The sequence below is a fragment of the Photinus pyralis genome, unplaced genomic scaffold (genome assembly GCF_008802855.1).
Source record: "Photinus pyralis isolate 1611_PpyrPB1 unplaced genomic scaffold, Ppyr1.3 Ppyr1.4_LG7, whole genome shotgun sequence".
NCBI classification, from domain to species: domain Eukaryota; kingdom Metazoa; phylum Arthropoda; class Insecta; order Coleoptera; family Lampyridae; genus Photinus; species Photinus pyralis.
Genome location: NW_022170738.1, coordinates 3,226,987 through 3,243,587, shown reverse-complemented (window position 1 = coordinate 3,243,587; position 16,601 = coordinate 3,226,987). Strand labels below are relative to the sequence as shown.

Genomic DNA, 16,601 nt, shown 5'->3' with positions numbered 1-16,601 from the left:
TGTATCATTTGCAATTTCAAACGATCAGATATGAAAGTGAAGTTAATGTGACCACAGATGCAAATATGTTAGCTTTGTGGCATAAAAGACTAGGACATATTAATTTCAATACTGTAAAAGAAATGGCATCAAAAGGTTTGATAAGTGGTGTAAATGTGAACGCTGCAGAGAAAATCTTTTGCGAAGCATGTGTATATGGCAAGCAGCACAGATTAAAGTTCTCAAAAGTTCAACGAATCACTAAACCCGGAGAAATGATTCACAGTGACGTGTGTGGCCCAATGTCAGAACAGTCCATAGGAGGTGCGAACTATTTCGTGTTATTCAAAGACGATGCTACCAGTTATCGTGTTGTATATTTCATAAAGCACAAGTCGGACGTTCTCGAAAGTTTTAAAGCGTACGTTAATATGTGCAATAACAAATTCGGTCATCGAGTAAAAGTGTTGCATGTTGACAATGGAACTGAATATGTGAATCATTGTTTTAAAGACTTCTTAATGAAGATGGGTATTGAGATGGAAAGAACAGCACCCTATAATCCAGAACAAAATGGAAAAGCGGAAAGGGATATGAGAACTATCGTTGAAAGTGCCCGCTCAATGTTATATGAAAAAGATTTACCTACGGAATTGTGGGGTGAAGCTGTGAATACAGCAGTGTACATTCTAAATCGCACTCAGAATCATCAAACAGTAGGGACATCCCCATACGAATTGTGGACAGGTAAGAAGCCTGTATTATCTCATATTAAAGTTTTTGGATGCGTAGGTTATGCACATCTACCAAAGCAGAAACGAACAAAGTTAGATGCCAAGAGCAAGAAGTTCATTTTTGTTGGATATGATGGCAACTCGACCAATTATCGTTTGTTTGACCCAGAATCAAGAAGGATCACAATTGCAAGGGATGTGATATTTAATGAAGAATTGATAGAACCTTCTTCAAGAAGTAATAATGTAAAGATTACATTGACAGATGATGACAGAAACGATTACGAGGAAATTCCTACATTGACAGATGATGACACAAATGATTACGAGGAAATTCCCGACATTAACAGTGAAAATGCGGAAAACGGAGAGGAAATGGAACCACAAACACAGCAACAGGCAAGATATGAGTTACGGCCACGTGAAAGTATTTCACCACCAACGAGATACATCGATTATGCAGCAAATTATGTAGAAGTGGATGTACCGTCAACGTATGAAGAGGCCATGTCAAGCAGAAATTCTAAAGAATGGCAAGCATCCATTAATGAAAGTAGGTATAGTTGGAGAGTTCTGGGGCCTCCTCCTCATTTAGGTCAAGGTCAGATTACCCCGTTCCCCCCTCCAGTTCTGGGGCCTCCTCCTCATTTAGGTCAAGGTCAGATTACCCCGTTCCCCCCTCCAGTTCTGAAAGCTCCTCCTCCTCATTTAGATCAAGGTCACAATCATTACTCCTCTTACATAGAAAATGTATCCCTGGTTACTACCAAAAGAAAAAAATACCAAAAGTAAATTAATCATTTATTAGATGTTGTTGTCAGTCATTACAATAATTAAGAGCAATTTATAATTATAAACGACAATACAAAAAAAATATTTGTGGAAATTTCATCCTTGTGTAGTATATATACCACACACATCTGTATTGGGTGGAGGCGTATTGTTAGATTTGTTCTGAAGGATTTTCGCAAAGACGCAGTTGGTTGACCATCGGAGGTGCTCCCGTAGGGGATTATCTTGACGTTCCCATTTGTTAAGTCGCACTTTACAATGAAAACATTCTACTTCGTCACCATATTTCGTAAAGAAAAATCCTACACTTGCCAAAGATGTGGGTGATGGAATTCCGCTCCAATTATTATAAGTTAGCAATCGTTTATCATAACACGCGTAGTCAGGCGATACATTGTCGAAACACATGATTATTCGTGCGAGAGACAACGTGTTATTAAACTTTACCTATGGTACGTGAGCTAATATAAGTAGTTACCCCCTCTACTACATTGGCTTGGAGTGTAAATGTTGGGGAGGAGGAGGAGGAGGAGGAATCGCTTAAGGCTAGATGGATAATTGGAGGGGAAAATTGATTCCGAAAGAGTATATAAGAATTGACGAAAAGAGAAAAGAGTAGTTTATTGTACAGTTTCTATACAGTTTCTATACAGTACTACAATATCATGGAGTACGAAAAAATTTTACGCCAAGCTGCAGACAAAATTAAAATTGATCGCACCGTACCAATGGTAAACAACGACATGAACTTAATAAACGAATCGCGTTACGAATTAAATAAAAGTGGGACAAAGTACGTGTGCGTTGGACTCTCACCACAAATATTATTTACCCCGGCAGTGAAAATTTGTGGAAACAAATCTCGTGGTGTAATATTCAACAGAAATGAATGGTGTGCTTTGGTGGAGAATCAAGGAATAATCACTAATTATTTCTACTCGGTAGATTCTCCATGGGTACCAATGAAAATTGGGTCTAAAACCATCTATTTCGAAACGATCAACAAAACCAAAGTAATTAGAGTGGTCGATTTTCTGGACGTTGAAATTTACTTGGGATGGGAGTCCTTAGAACAGCTATGGAAAATTTTGAATATCGTGGCGTATAGGATAATCTGTCTTGCCGAATTGAATTTTAATAGTTTCTACAACAACGTTGTGAATGTAGTGGTGGATATGGTTGGAGACGTTAAAGAAAATATTAACCAAATTATAATCCCATTACAAGATGTGTACGATGAAAAAGTGTCGTGTATGATGGAGGTTGTAGAGTTTGCTGCGAACAAATTATATGGTGATATCGAACATGCTAAAAACTTTGGAAGTTCTTCAAAGTAGGAGTGGGGAGCATATTATATAGGTGTAAACCTCTAGATGAGTAAATAGTATTAGTAAAGATGTGGATGTGTTATGCCGAACAAAATTGGCCGAAAGCATGTGATGGATATACAGCTGTGCAAAGGTTGTTCGTGGAAATGGATGCCCTCCAATTAGACGCAGACCATGAGATGGTATACGGAAGGGGAATGTATAGTGACGAATATTTGCAAGAATTGGTTAACAAGTACGAACAAGGTAAAGTGTTATGTGACGGGTTTTTAAACAAACATGACGATAAATGTGCACCTAATGAAATATGTCAGAAAATGAGTTTGTCAAATAATAAGGAATGTCTTTCGTGTCTTACGGAGTTAGTAGAAAAATTAAAAAGTGTTTCATTAGCCAACTTTGTCAACGTAATTGAACGGTACTTGTTAATTGCCTCATCGTCTGCGGAAAACATCTCATCAGATGAAGAACATGTGTAGTGTGCGGTTTGACGAATCAAAAAATATCGTTCGGATTTTAGTGGTGTGGCAGTATGCTTATCAGGAAGCTCGAAAAGATAAATGGGGAATGTACGTGCGAGATACCGCTCGGTTTCATCGACGAATTCAACATTTGGACAGTATTATATCTCCAATTCTTATGGAAGAGCATAGGACTTACATATTCACATCTAGATTTAATAATTTAAATGGTTGAAGGAGTAAATATTTAAATGTACTAAAAGTTAGGTTAAGTGATGTTAATTTGTTAGGTTAGGTTAGACGATGTTAGACCTAACATCGTCTAACCTAACCTAACAAATTAACGTCACTTAACCTAACCTTTAATAACCTAACAAATATGTTATTTAAAATAAATAATATGCAATTAAAAAAAATATATATATATTGTCGTCATTGGTATGTTTTTCCATTTCATTTACAGTATATCGACGTTAGATATCCAAGAATTATGAGAAGCGTCAAATCCTAGCCATTTAACGAAGGATTTATCACCTTTTTTTCGAATAACACGTTCCACCAAGTGAATATCGGGATATCGAACTTTTTGCAATTCGAGTTCATAAAAACGTCCTTTAATGTCCTGATGGCGACTATCTTGTAACGTATAAGTAGTTGGGTGGGAGCGCTTAACTGATGTAATTTGGAAGATCTCATAACTCCAGTTGGGGGTGTATCCTTTCGAAAATATCGTTCTGTGCTTGCTAATTCGTACAAAATCACCTTTCGCAAATTTTGCATGTTTGCTGTCAATTATTTTTCTGTAGTTGTAAACACGTTTTAAAATTTTTTGTTCGTTGTTGAAGTTAACGTCGACCGGTCGATGACCCGTAGTCCTATGTGTAGTGGTATTGTACTGCGACACTATTTCGGGCAAAAGCGTTAACCATTTGTATGAACCTTGTAGACTAAACGCTCTCCACATCATGGATTTTAAAGTTCGATTTACTCTTTCTACAATGCTACTTTTAAGGTGCGAATAACTACTGTAGTGATTTATATTAAATTTAGACATAACCTTTGAAAAATCCTTATTATAGAACTCTTTACCCATATCCGTTTGCAAATTCCGAGGTGGTTTCTTAATCTCCGATAAAAGCTTATTCATTGCATCCGCGAGCAACTTACCATTCTTGCGTTTAATAGGTATTGCCCAAACGAATTTCGAAAATGCGTTTATTACTACTAAAATGTATCTAAACCCTTTATTCATACGAGCATAGGGAATCATTTCTACCAAATCGGCTTGAAATAAATCATTAAGTCCTTTTAGAATAACGGGTCTCCTTTTAAAAGTTTTTCGAGCCGCTTTATGTAGTTCGCGTACTACCTGTTCTTTTGTCATTTTTTGATATGCATGCTTAATACTAGTTCCAAAATAAATAACTTGTCCGGATTGAATTGCGCACACTTCGCTGTTATGACATCCTCTTTTTGAAGTGTTAACCCGTTTAACTGTTCAGGTTGACTATAAAACCTTTCGTTTACGGTAATGATTGTTCCACGACAAGGAGACCACCCGGCTCGCAAAATAACAGCCTCGGTTAGAGGAAACTTCAATACTTCTGGTGTGTCAGTGGTGGTCGCCCACTTAATAACTGGCGTGTCTTTTACTTGCTGTCCCACGAACCACAAACGTGATTCGTACGTAAGCGACGACACCTCGTCTGATTTTGAACGATATTGGATGTGTCTACCGAACTTATCAATACTCATGCTGGGTTAATAATGATTGAATCATAGTACGATTTCAACATTTATTCAATAAGTCCCACCTTATTTTATTATTTTAGCAGTTCGTAATTCGTCTACTATATATATAATTTCGTTGTGATTGTTAGTGTTGCCGGCAGATTGAGATCCTAATAAAAGTTTTAACCATTCAACTAACTTGTTTGGATCTTTCCAAGGTATAAATTCAATTTTGTTGTTGTTTAAATGCAACATTTCTACACCTTTTCCTTTTCTTGTACTAACAGATGTAGTGCGCAAACGCGGAACTACCGGTACATGTGATGATGATGATCTAATAGGATTAGGATTTACGAGCGGTTTAATAATGTTACTGTATTTTTTGCCGGTTCCTAAGATTTGTTCTTCCGCGTTGTAATTACGTCGCGCAGCATTAGTCCTCAGTAAAATATCGCGGTAGTTAGATTCGTCCTTGGTTTTGAATCCGAGCGGGTTTCTTTTAAACAACAATTCGTAGAGTCCTGGTGTTCCCGAATAGTGTTGTTGATCTCCCGTAGGTTGCGTGAGAACAAAATCTTGTTTATTAAAGTATAACTCTGAATCTCCTACGTAAAATTTGTTAGCTCTAGGACTATACCGAACTCCATACCGATGATCAAATTCGTTATCTCCAGATCTGAACATATCTTCTACATAAATCTTCGCCAATCCTTCATATTGATCTAAGTATTCTTCAAATGCAGGACTGGTTGCGGTTTTAGATAGCTCAGCTCTTATCTCATCTAAAGTAGGAATTGGTGGTTCGTTAGAGTCGCGTGTATGGTCGATAAGCACGCTTGTATCTAAATATTGGGGTTCATTGAATTCACGCAAAAGGTTTTTAGGTATCCGGTAAGAAGTCGAAGTTTTTTGTGGGGTGTCAAAAACGGGTGTAGGAGGCTCTTCGGTATCGTATGTTTCATTTTCTTTTTTGACATTTTCTAGTTTAACACTTCCCAACTGAGTGTGAGTAAGCAATTGTTTTAGTGGTTGAGTAATAGGCTTAAAGTGTCGTTCGGCATCTCGATCCGCCAACGATCTGTCTCGTTGCAATGTTGTATATTTGTGCTTCACAGATTTTCTCGCTTCGAGAAGGTCCCTTACTAAACGTGGTTCCATTAGGACTACATTTTACACAGTGTTGTGTTCTCATTTATAGCACCATGTAAGAATCGAATCCTTTTCTATACCGACCAGAGGTTGGGTCATTTTCTTTATCGATAACTAGAAATCCGTATTTATCGCTCCAACAATGAGCGCATAAAGTTTTAAAACGATCAAATGACATATCAACGTTAACGTGATCGTCGTAAACATGCTTTAAATTGGTTTGATCCTGCTGAAATAGCACTATCAGATTCGCGTTGTCTCTAATTAATTGTTTAGGAATAGCCGAATACGTTTGACAAAGGTAAAAGCAATCGTTATTTTTATGTCTACCAAAACAAAAGTGGTCTCTTATTTGGTTTTGTTTATGACAAGCAACGTCGTCGAAAATCATAACGGAATTCGGTTGTGAATCGCTTGGTTGTACTACATCGCTATTATCATTGTATTCAAAATATTGGATTTCTGTAAGTGGGTCTAATAATTTGCGTAAATATTCGTATTTCGGCTGATTAAGAGATTTACAATACACGTATACATTCTCAAATCTCAATCCGTTAGGGTGTTCTAACAGTGCTATCATTACGTTGGTTTTACCACATCCTGAAGGACCAACGATAATACCGCGTTTACAACCACCTTTCAACAGATTGCTGTGCTTAGAATATTGCTTCACGGGAGAACATGTATCGTAGTTTTTTATAGGTAGTAACGTTCGTTGAGGTTTAAAACGTATGGTGGACATTACACTACTAACCAATAACCGCAATATTTTGTAGTATATATTCACAAACAACATATATTTCGCTTAGTCGTGTTATAATCATCAAGGTATGACCTTTATTTGCACTACTAAGAAAAAAATTAAAAAAGGGGCGGGCTTAATTAATTCCTTAATTAATAATTTACCCGTTGAATTACATTTACCCGGATATCGATATTGCGGTCCCGGAACTCGTTTACAAAAGAGGCTTGCTCGGGGCGATAAAGGAATTAATCTATTAGATGAAGCCTGCAAAGAACACGATATAGCTTATTCAAAATCGAATAATCTCGGTGATCGTCACGTTGCCGACAAAACGTTGCAACAAAAAGCGTGGGAAAGGTTTCGATCAAAAGACGCCACCGTTGGAGAGAAAACAGCCGCTCTTACTATAGCTGGTATTATGAAAGGTAAAAGAACATTAGGTATGGGTATGAAAAAACGTCACATGAAAAAACGAGCCTCTGCCTTGTCTTTTAACGCCGCCATTCGATTAGCTAAAAAACGTATAGGGGGTAAAATCAATTCAAATTTAAAAGCAAGCGTTCAGCGTGCTATGAAAGTTTTGAAGAAGAAGAGTATTAGACCACCCAAGCATCGCATTTTACCTATACCCAAAACCGGTGGACTTGTTCCTCTAATTCCACTCTTTGCTGCATTGGGAGCATTGGGTTCTTTGGGAGGTGGAGCTGCGGCTGTTGCAAAAGCGGTAACAAATGCAAACAATGCTGCAAAACAACTAGAAGAAAGCAAACGACATAATCAAGTAATGGAAGCGGCAGTAATAGGAAAAGGAATATATATAAAACCTCATAAAAAAGGTCTAGGCCTTTATCTAAATCCATACCAAAAAAACTTCCAATAAAGCTACCACGTCGCCCTTTAACCGATCGCGATCTATCGAAATATACCGGGAAGTTAAAAATACCACATTTTAGAGGAATTTTTATGAGAGATTGTTTACCAAAGTCAATACATCGTTACGAAAGTGGTATAATAAATCTAGATGATGAAAACAGCGTGGGTACGCATTGGACAGCGTACGTTAAGCGAGGCAACACTATTTCATATTTTGATAGTCTAGGGCGTGTAAAACCTCCTCACGAGGTGATACATTATTTTCGGAGCGATGGTAGCGAAAACACTATTACATACAACTTCAACCAATTACAACTTCTTAATACTTATAATTGCGGTCATTTAGTATTGAGTTTTTTATACAATAACACATCGTTATTAAGTCAGTAACATCTATATCGTTAAGGTGAAATGTCTTATACCTTTACATTTACGGGTACAACGTCGACCTTAAGCGCCTTTTTTCGCCCTCCTATATTACTTGAAGAGGAATATGTAATGGGACTAACCAACTTTGAAACTTACAATAGTATTCATAACGTCACATCTAAAAACAATAAAGTAAAATTTGGAGAAAAAACTATTACAATACCACCGGGTTGCTACGAAATAACTGATATTAATAATTACATAAATTCTCAAATTGAACGAACGGCTGGAGATTATGTCGAGCTTCAAGCTAATAACAACACCATGCAATCAGTTCTTAAAGCCAGTCAACCAATTGATTTTGCGATAAAAGATTCAATAGGAGAACTTTTAGGGTTCGGTACAGAAACGCTTAGTTCACGTGTTACTCACACTTCTCGTAATCCAATTAACATTCTAAAAATTAATTCGTTGTTAATTGACTGTAGTATTACTACGGGAAACTTTAAAAATGGTGTACCGGCTCATACAATCCACCAGTTTTTTCCTAGTGTGCCCGCGGGATATAAAATAATCGAGCGACCTCTTAGTGTAATTTATTTACCTATTAACGTTTCCACACTTTCCAACATTACGCTTAAAATACTCGATCAAGATGGTGACGCTGTTAATTTCAACGGAGAAGTGATCACGATAGGATTACATTTGAGGAAAAAACATGGTGAACCGCTATAGTTCTTGTGCGTGCAAGTGTGACAAGGATTACCCCAAACCCTGTTATAAAAAGCGTCAACCTCGTTCTTTTTGGACCAGTAAGCGTAGTTCGCTTCAACAATTAACAGCTGCCAACAAGTCCTATTTGCGAAGTCTCGGTTTCACCGTTATACAATGAGCGTCTTGAACGTTAACGAATCGGTTCGTGTTGACAACGCTATTATCAACTCGGAACTTCATACTCATCAACCTTATACCACACGATTTGGAAACAATGACGAAATTCGGATTCCTATTCAAGAAGACATGTGCACCTTACCTTCTCAAAGTCACCTCTATATTGAGGGAAAATTGTTGCGACAAGATAACACGGTATCATTAGGAGCCCGTTTCATTAACAATGGAATCGCATTTTTATTTAGCGAAATTCGTTACGAGATGAACGGCGTTGTGGTCGATTCTATTAGTAAGGTAGGGTTGACCACCACCATGAAGGGTTTAATATCTCTTACACCAAATGATGCTGCTAGATATGAAAATTCTGGATGGTTTCCCACAACCAATAGTACAATTGTAAGCCCTACGGGACATTTTAACGTTTGCCTTCCTTTGGGAATGCTCCTCGGATTTGCGGAAGATTATCGAAAAGTCGTGCTAAATATACGACAAGAACTCGTATTAATACGCAGCAATTCAGATACAGACGCCGTGTATTCTGCAACTGCCGACGAGGCTTTGAAGGTTGACATTGAAAAAATTTATTGGAAAGTACCCCATATATTGCCGGCGCTTGCAGAGGAATTAGCACTCACTAAGTACATTGACAAAAATATAAACACCCAAGTTGCGTTTAGGAGTTGGGAAACTCACGTTTATCCAGCTCTTCCACAGACCGATAAACACACGTGGGCAATAAAAACGGCCACTAGCTTAGAAACTCCTAGATACATTATATTAGGATTTCAAACGGGGAGAGATGGTAAAGTCAATCAAGACATGAGTAAATTCGACCAATGTGGTATTGAAAATGTTCGTGTATTTCTTAATACGGAACGTTACCCATACGATAATCTGAATATTAATTACTTAAATAACCGATACGCCAGTTTGTATGAAATGTACGCAGCATTTCAATCGTCCTACTACGAAACTGAAGGTCAACCTTTGCTAACCCCTGACCAGTTCAAACAAAATGCACCGTTAATAGTAATAGATTGCTCACATCAAAAAGATTCTTTGAACTCGAAAGCTGTCGTGCTTCGAGTAGAATTCGACACGTCGGCCAACGTTGCCGCTAATACCACAGCGATGTGTTTGATTCTTCACGATAAGGTTTTTACTTACAATGCATTAACCAAAGCAGTTAGACAACTGTAGCTATAAAAGATTCACCGTTTAATGATTCTACGTTAGTACCATGGTTGTCATAGTAGATATACAAGGTTTCTATACTTCTGCGAAACACTTCACCCCTAAAGAATTAGCAGTGTACGATGGGAATCAGATAGCTCACTTTGTCTTTAAACCACCTTTTCCTTGGACCGGTTTGGATGCCACCTATCAACGACAGGCACACTACTTGATTCACAATCATCATTTTATTCGATGGGATGAAGGTTACACACAGGTATTCTTGTTTCCGAAAATACTTCGCGAAACGATACGTACATCGGATGACGTCTACGTTAAAGGTAAGGAGAAAGCTGATTACATTAGAACCATTCTCAAGAGACCAGTTTTTGAAGTTGAAGAACAACCAGCTGTCCCTTTACTAGAAGCGTCTTGCAAATATCACACGCAATCATTATGTCATTGCGCTTTATCTAATGTTTATCACTTGTATAACAACTATGTAATCCATTAATCAAAAATTGACTATTTAATAAAAACATTTCTTTTTTATATATATATTTTTTTTCTATATATTTGCCCTCACATACAAAATAAATTACAATGAAACGTTATGAAACATGAAAATACAAAAAAAAAGGTAATTAAAAAATATTAACAACATTATAAAGCAGGTGAAAATACAAAACATTTAAGCACCCTTACGTTACAAATTAAGCATATTAAGGTATGTATTTAGTAAATGAGTGGATTGTGGGTGATAATATACACCGAAGTTAAATGGTAAGTATGCTGGAGTGTGGTGGTGAAAATACAAAAAAAAAAGGTAATTAAAAAATATTAACAACATTATAAAGCAGGTGAAAATATTAACAACATTATAAAGCAGGTGAAAATACAAAACATTTAAGTATGTATTTAGTAAATGAGTGGATTATGGGTGATAATATACACCGAAGTTAAATGGTGATTGGTAAGTATGCTGGAGTGTGGTGGTAACTGGGAAGTATGATGTGAATAAGCGAATATGTACAAAATTATGATGTGCTTTCAAAAGCTTTAATCAATCCATCTAAAAGTTCGTCACTTATGTCCATTGAGTCATCATCATATAAAACGTTAGGATTTTGAAGTATATTGTCAAGATCGATATAGTTTTCATACCTACGAATATCCCTATGACCCCACGCTAACGTATCACAAGTGTTGGGTATTACGAAACGTTTGTCATCATACGAACTTAGTCCGATTTTATTTACTAATTCAGTGTATATATCATGCAAAGTTGATTTAAAAACCAACATTTTGCAAAAAACTTTTTTATCCGTTTGTTCAGCTACACATTTATAATCGAATTCGCTCAAATCTTTTTTAATGGTAATTTTTTTCACACCTTTCGCTTTCTTAATTACGTCATCCTCAGTTTTTACACAATACGATTTCGCACCCGCACCATAAAATAGATGAATAGCTTTACCCGCATATTCGTCTTTCATTTTGCCAACTATAGAAGGAGTTGTGATTACGCCGTGTAGATTATTTTTATAATTAGAGGTATCGTATTCGTTTAAATTGTTTCTCATATGTTCATACAAGTCGTGAGTTTTAACCTCCAAAATAAACGAATCGGTGTCAGTATACAACAATGAAACATTTTTTCCATAATGGGCGCGTAAAATGTCATAGAAGAAACGATACATTACTATTTTAGAAACGTCTAGAATGGTAAACCCCACATAAATTGGTTTGTTATAAACTACTGAAACTTTTGACATTTCAACTGCAAATAAAGTATGACTGAATTGGGTAAATTTTTTAAAGTGAGGCTGCGTTATGAAACTTTCTAATCCACGACGTCGACCGTAATTTTCCCAGTGTGTTAACAATTTCAGTATTTTTCGTTTATCCACATTCTCCATAGTCTTACCAAATACGCCATTGTTCATTAACTTGAAGAAATCTTTTTCGAAACTATTCGTAGCTTTATTCCGCATTCTCGTATTTAAATCGATGTAGTCGCGTAACCACGGTTTTTGATTGAACTTAAGAATGCGATGAACATGTGTGAGTACGAGTCCATGTTTTAAACATTGTTTCAAATTTCGATAATGAATTACATATTTTGATTTATCGTATAAATTTGGAATTAATTTCGTTTGTTTGTACTTCGCTCTAGGGGGCAAAATATTTTCTGGGCAAAATGGTAAATCGTTGTGGGTAGAATGTAGTTCTAGTGGGTAATGCAGATCAACTTCCAAAATATATCCGACGTCGGATTCGTCTGATATATCGTGAACGTTAAATTTTTCAATATCTGCGCGAGTTAACCAAGAAAACCCGTCAACTGGTAGATATTCTCGCATTGAATTTCCATATAAGTTCGTCGCATCTAAGTACTGAATAAAGACCTTGGCCTGATTAGAATCATAACCAGGCACAAACTCATTATTAGCGCACGACTTTCTTTTAATACAAGTGCTAACACCACCACGAATTCCCTTTTTAATCATGTGGTACATGTCCATGTCCGTCAGTAATTCTAATTTTACTCGTGTAAATTTTAGCATAGCATCCCAAGTTAATCCTGGGGTAGTTACGTAATGAGCGGCATCTACTCCGTACACGTTCATACATAGAGATCTAAAATTTTGAAACACATCCGCTAAAAGTAATACGTCCGTTTTGAGATAAAGGTCCGAATAATCCCCTAATGTCTTACAATTAAATACGTTCCAGATGCGTACCACCCTCTCGTATTCATCGCGTGATATATGTTCTTGGGTCATATCGTTATAAAATTTTGTATGAGAAGGTATATCTTTCTCGTCTAATTTTGACATACAATCTACATATGAATAAGGAAAGCAACCTTTCTTTCGGAGAAGTTGAAATTTATTAGAATCATTAAAAAATTTTCTTATCTCTGCGCACTGTTCCGAAGTTAAATTTGTGGATAGTTTATCTAACGACGTAGGCATAAAGCGAAAACTATCTATAAATCGTAATTTCATATACTTTCGTTCCTTTTTACCCGATTCCAAATCTACTTCATCTACTAGAACCCGTTTACTGAAAGTGATGTACTTTTCTGTACTTGTAGGAATAACGTCAATGTCTTCGGTATCTGCTCCTAGCTCTTTAACGAACAAATGGGAATCGTATCCGCTAAGATTATGGAACACGACCGGTATAAAGTTTGGAATTTTATAATTTAGATTACACGTTGCGTGCGCGCTACCGCGATATTTACCGGTAATGTGACAATGATCTTTAACTTTGGGATTCGTGGAATCGTTATCAAACGGGTTTTGGCAAATAAAACATGTTCGGCTTTCATCATACATTCGCAATTCATCTTCTGAAAGAGGTTCCATGGGACGAACGTTTAGCAAATATTCGCGATATATATTTTTAATATCGTTTTGTAGTCGCGTAATAAATATTTGTGCCGCATTTTCACCTCGATACGTTTCCAATCGTGACCATTCGTCATTATACGACGATTTAATATAATAACAAAACGAATACGGTGTGTGTTTACATGTTTTTATCGTAAAAGATTTTTTGGGGTCTGGTTCGGCGGTATCTAGAGGTTGTAAAATTGACTCAAAATCTGCATAAATAACAAAAGGTAGTAGCATTTGCTTTTGAAAATTCGTAAAGGTAAGAAGATTTTCGGGACGCATATTACCGGTTTTGTCAAGTTTTAGGGTTGTGGTTGGTAGTATAGTAGACGTGTGATTGCAATCTTGCATTTGATGTTTTTTTAGTTGTTGTTCAGTACGAAAATAATTAATGCACCCGTCACAAAAATGCGTTGCTCCATTACGTTGACTTATTTGCTTGCTAACTAACCGTGAAAAATTGTTTATGTATGTATAGTGAGTGTTACCTGCCTTATTACTAATTAATAACATGTTTACGTGATTAATTTTTTTTGACTTACTGTAATACAGCGGCCCTATTACTTGAATCTCTTGCTTTCCATCTTTATAGACGCACTCAATCCCATAAACATTAACGGAAATTTTAGGGTTGTTGGCCTCAAACGTGGGTATTGACGACAACGGTACTGGAAATTGGATACCGTCCCAATTAAATATTTTTAAAATATCTGGATATGATTCTTTGCGTTGCGGTTTCCCCGTAGGATGAATCAACGCCGATGCGAGCGTCCATCCGAAGCACATCTGGTCGTTGTTGTCAACGTTGATAATAGCCTTTCTTCTTTTAAGAGAAGGAGGTAAATCAATATATGACGACGCTTTTATCGGATTAAATTGTAAGAAGTTGCATTCCAAGTATAATAAATCTACTAACACCCATCCTGAAATGCACAAATATGTAAAATAAAATTACTGAAATTATTATTTACCGGAATCGCGGCCTTGAAATTCCGATTCTTTTCTGCTTAAAATTTCAACCACTTGTTCCACGTATTCTTCCAAATTAGTGCCCAGAGTTGTAATTGCATATTTGGTTTGAAATGATTTAATTTCGACCTTTTCTTCCAATAAATACATTCCAAACAGTTCAAAATTGGTTTTTAGCGATGGGTACGTCTGTAACTGTTTGTTACATACTTTTAATACTTTGTTTTTTACATCTTCCATAAATGATTTCACTTCATTATGTTTACCAACTGGTGATATTCTAAAACTCATTATTTTCTTCTCAAATGAGGATCTAATAATTTCAATTTGGTCATCTATCACTAAACAAGCATTCGATTTATGTCTGTTACTACGCAAATGTCCTTGATAACCAGATCTTGCCACATCTTCAGAACATTGTGCGCAATGCACTGTAGGTACTCGCACCGGTGAGTCATCGGTCGATATTTTAACCTTTTTTAGGGTCGGTGGATCCAGACGTGCTCCAGTTGTACACGATACGCGTTGATGTCTTTTTAAGTTATCTTTGCGCGAAAATGCTCGACCACATTCACATTTGACTAAAATTTAGGTGTACATTATCACACAATATGGTTACAAAAAAAAACAACTATATTAGTAAGTAAAAACTAAGGGGTAGAATAAAAGATTAGATCTAAGGAAACTACACATCAGTCAATGAATACTTTAAAGCGTTAACGCTTTAAAGTATTCACTGTCCGGTGACGGGAATCGTGGACCCTGTGTAGCAACGTCACCGGGAGGGGATGGAAAGGTTGGTATGTAGTATGGGAAAAATAAAGATTAATAGAGAAACTTTCATTTTAAATGTTCTAATAAAGTACTAAAATCCTCATAATTTAAATGTCTTTTCAGTAGTTCTTTCGTTTCATCCGACACGTTTAAACTCTGACAAACTGTTTCTCTTTGTAGTCCTAAGCGCTTGTATCTCGCGTTCAAACGTTCGTACGCGTGCACGTTGGACAATAACTTGTTCATCATTCGACAGCGCGCACGATTCACGTGTATTACATCACTATTTAAGAGAAACAACTGTTCAAGTTTATCATCAATATTGTCTGGTAACAAAATCCTCGAGGAAACGTGTCGTTTTACATCCGCTACATTAGGAGGGGAATTACGGTGGATAGGGTAAGTTAGAGGGGGTGAACTTGGACGACTTCGTTTGGGATTAGGTTCTCCCCATTCGCTATCAAATTGAGTGGCAAGAGCAACGCACTCTTTCACTTCAACGTCGTCTAGTAAATCACCATCATTTACATTCACACACGTTTGCTCTTCCACTTTTGTTGATACCGCATCGGTTGCACCTTTATCTAGATAAACATGCGTAGATTGGGGGGATGGAATAGGAGAAAGGCATTCTAATAATCTATGGTACCATTCGGGTGGTTCAGGACTACTTGTGGATGTATTTTTGGGATCGAAACCGTCTCTATTGTTTGAATCGTTTATCGGAATAAAAGAAATATCTTGCAGTATTTTAGTTTGTTCAAGCATTACACATTTATTAACTTGAATAATAAACTTACCAGGAACACGATCACTATTCACAGCACTAGTAGACGGGTGGGATTGTTCAGCGCGCGACATGTTGAAGTATGCGTCTCTTATGAAAGTGCACTTCTTATATACGTTTTTCCTCTCCCATTAGTGTCGCTTTTATCGCCTGGGGCACTACAAGTACTGCACCTTTTTGCAAAGAATGAAAAAAAAAAAAAAAAAAAAAAAACAAAAACAAGCTTCATCTTGGTACAAGGAAGCTTGTTCCCAAAAAAATTTGCTGTAACCCCCCCTCCGAAACCCCATTTTATGCATCCAATTTGTCAGAACTGGTCATTATTTATGACGTCAGAAATGTGACGTCATCCCCTAGAACTATATATATTATACAGACTAGTGTGAAACATCGCATTTTGTAAATGACTGCATTACCAAATATCGAATATATAATTAATCAT

General features: G+C 36.7%; 2 protein-coding genes across 2 annotated transcripts; one reads left to right on the top strand and one right to left on the bottom strand.

Annotated features, from left to right (window-relative positions):
- Nucleotides 1–9,049: 9,049 nt before the first annotated feature.
- Nucleotides 9,050–10,252, top strand: LOC116175504. Its single transcript, XM_031493654.1, has one exon. The coding sequence runs from the start codon at nucleotides 9,050–9,052 to the stop codon at nucleotides 10,250–10,252; it is 1,203 nt and encodes a 400-aa protein (XP_031349514.1).
- A 592-nt stretch (nucleotides 10,253–10,844) lies between these two features.
- On the bottom strand, nucleotides 10,845–15,372 carry LOC116176003. The gene is made up of 2 exons (XM_031494422.1): nucleotides 14,601–15,372; nucleotides 10,845–14,552 (listed from the first exon to the last, which is right to left on the bottom strand). The coding sequence occupies exons 1-2, from the start codon at nucleotides 14,887–14,889 to the stop codon at nucleotides 11,263–11,265; spliced, it is 3,579 nt and encodes a 1,192-aa protein (XP_031350282.1). The 5' UTR covers nucleotides 14,890–15,372; the 3' UTR covers nucleotides 10,845–11,262.
- Between the last annotated feature and the right edge of the window lie 1,229 nt (nucleotides 15,373–16,601).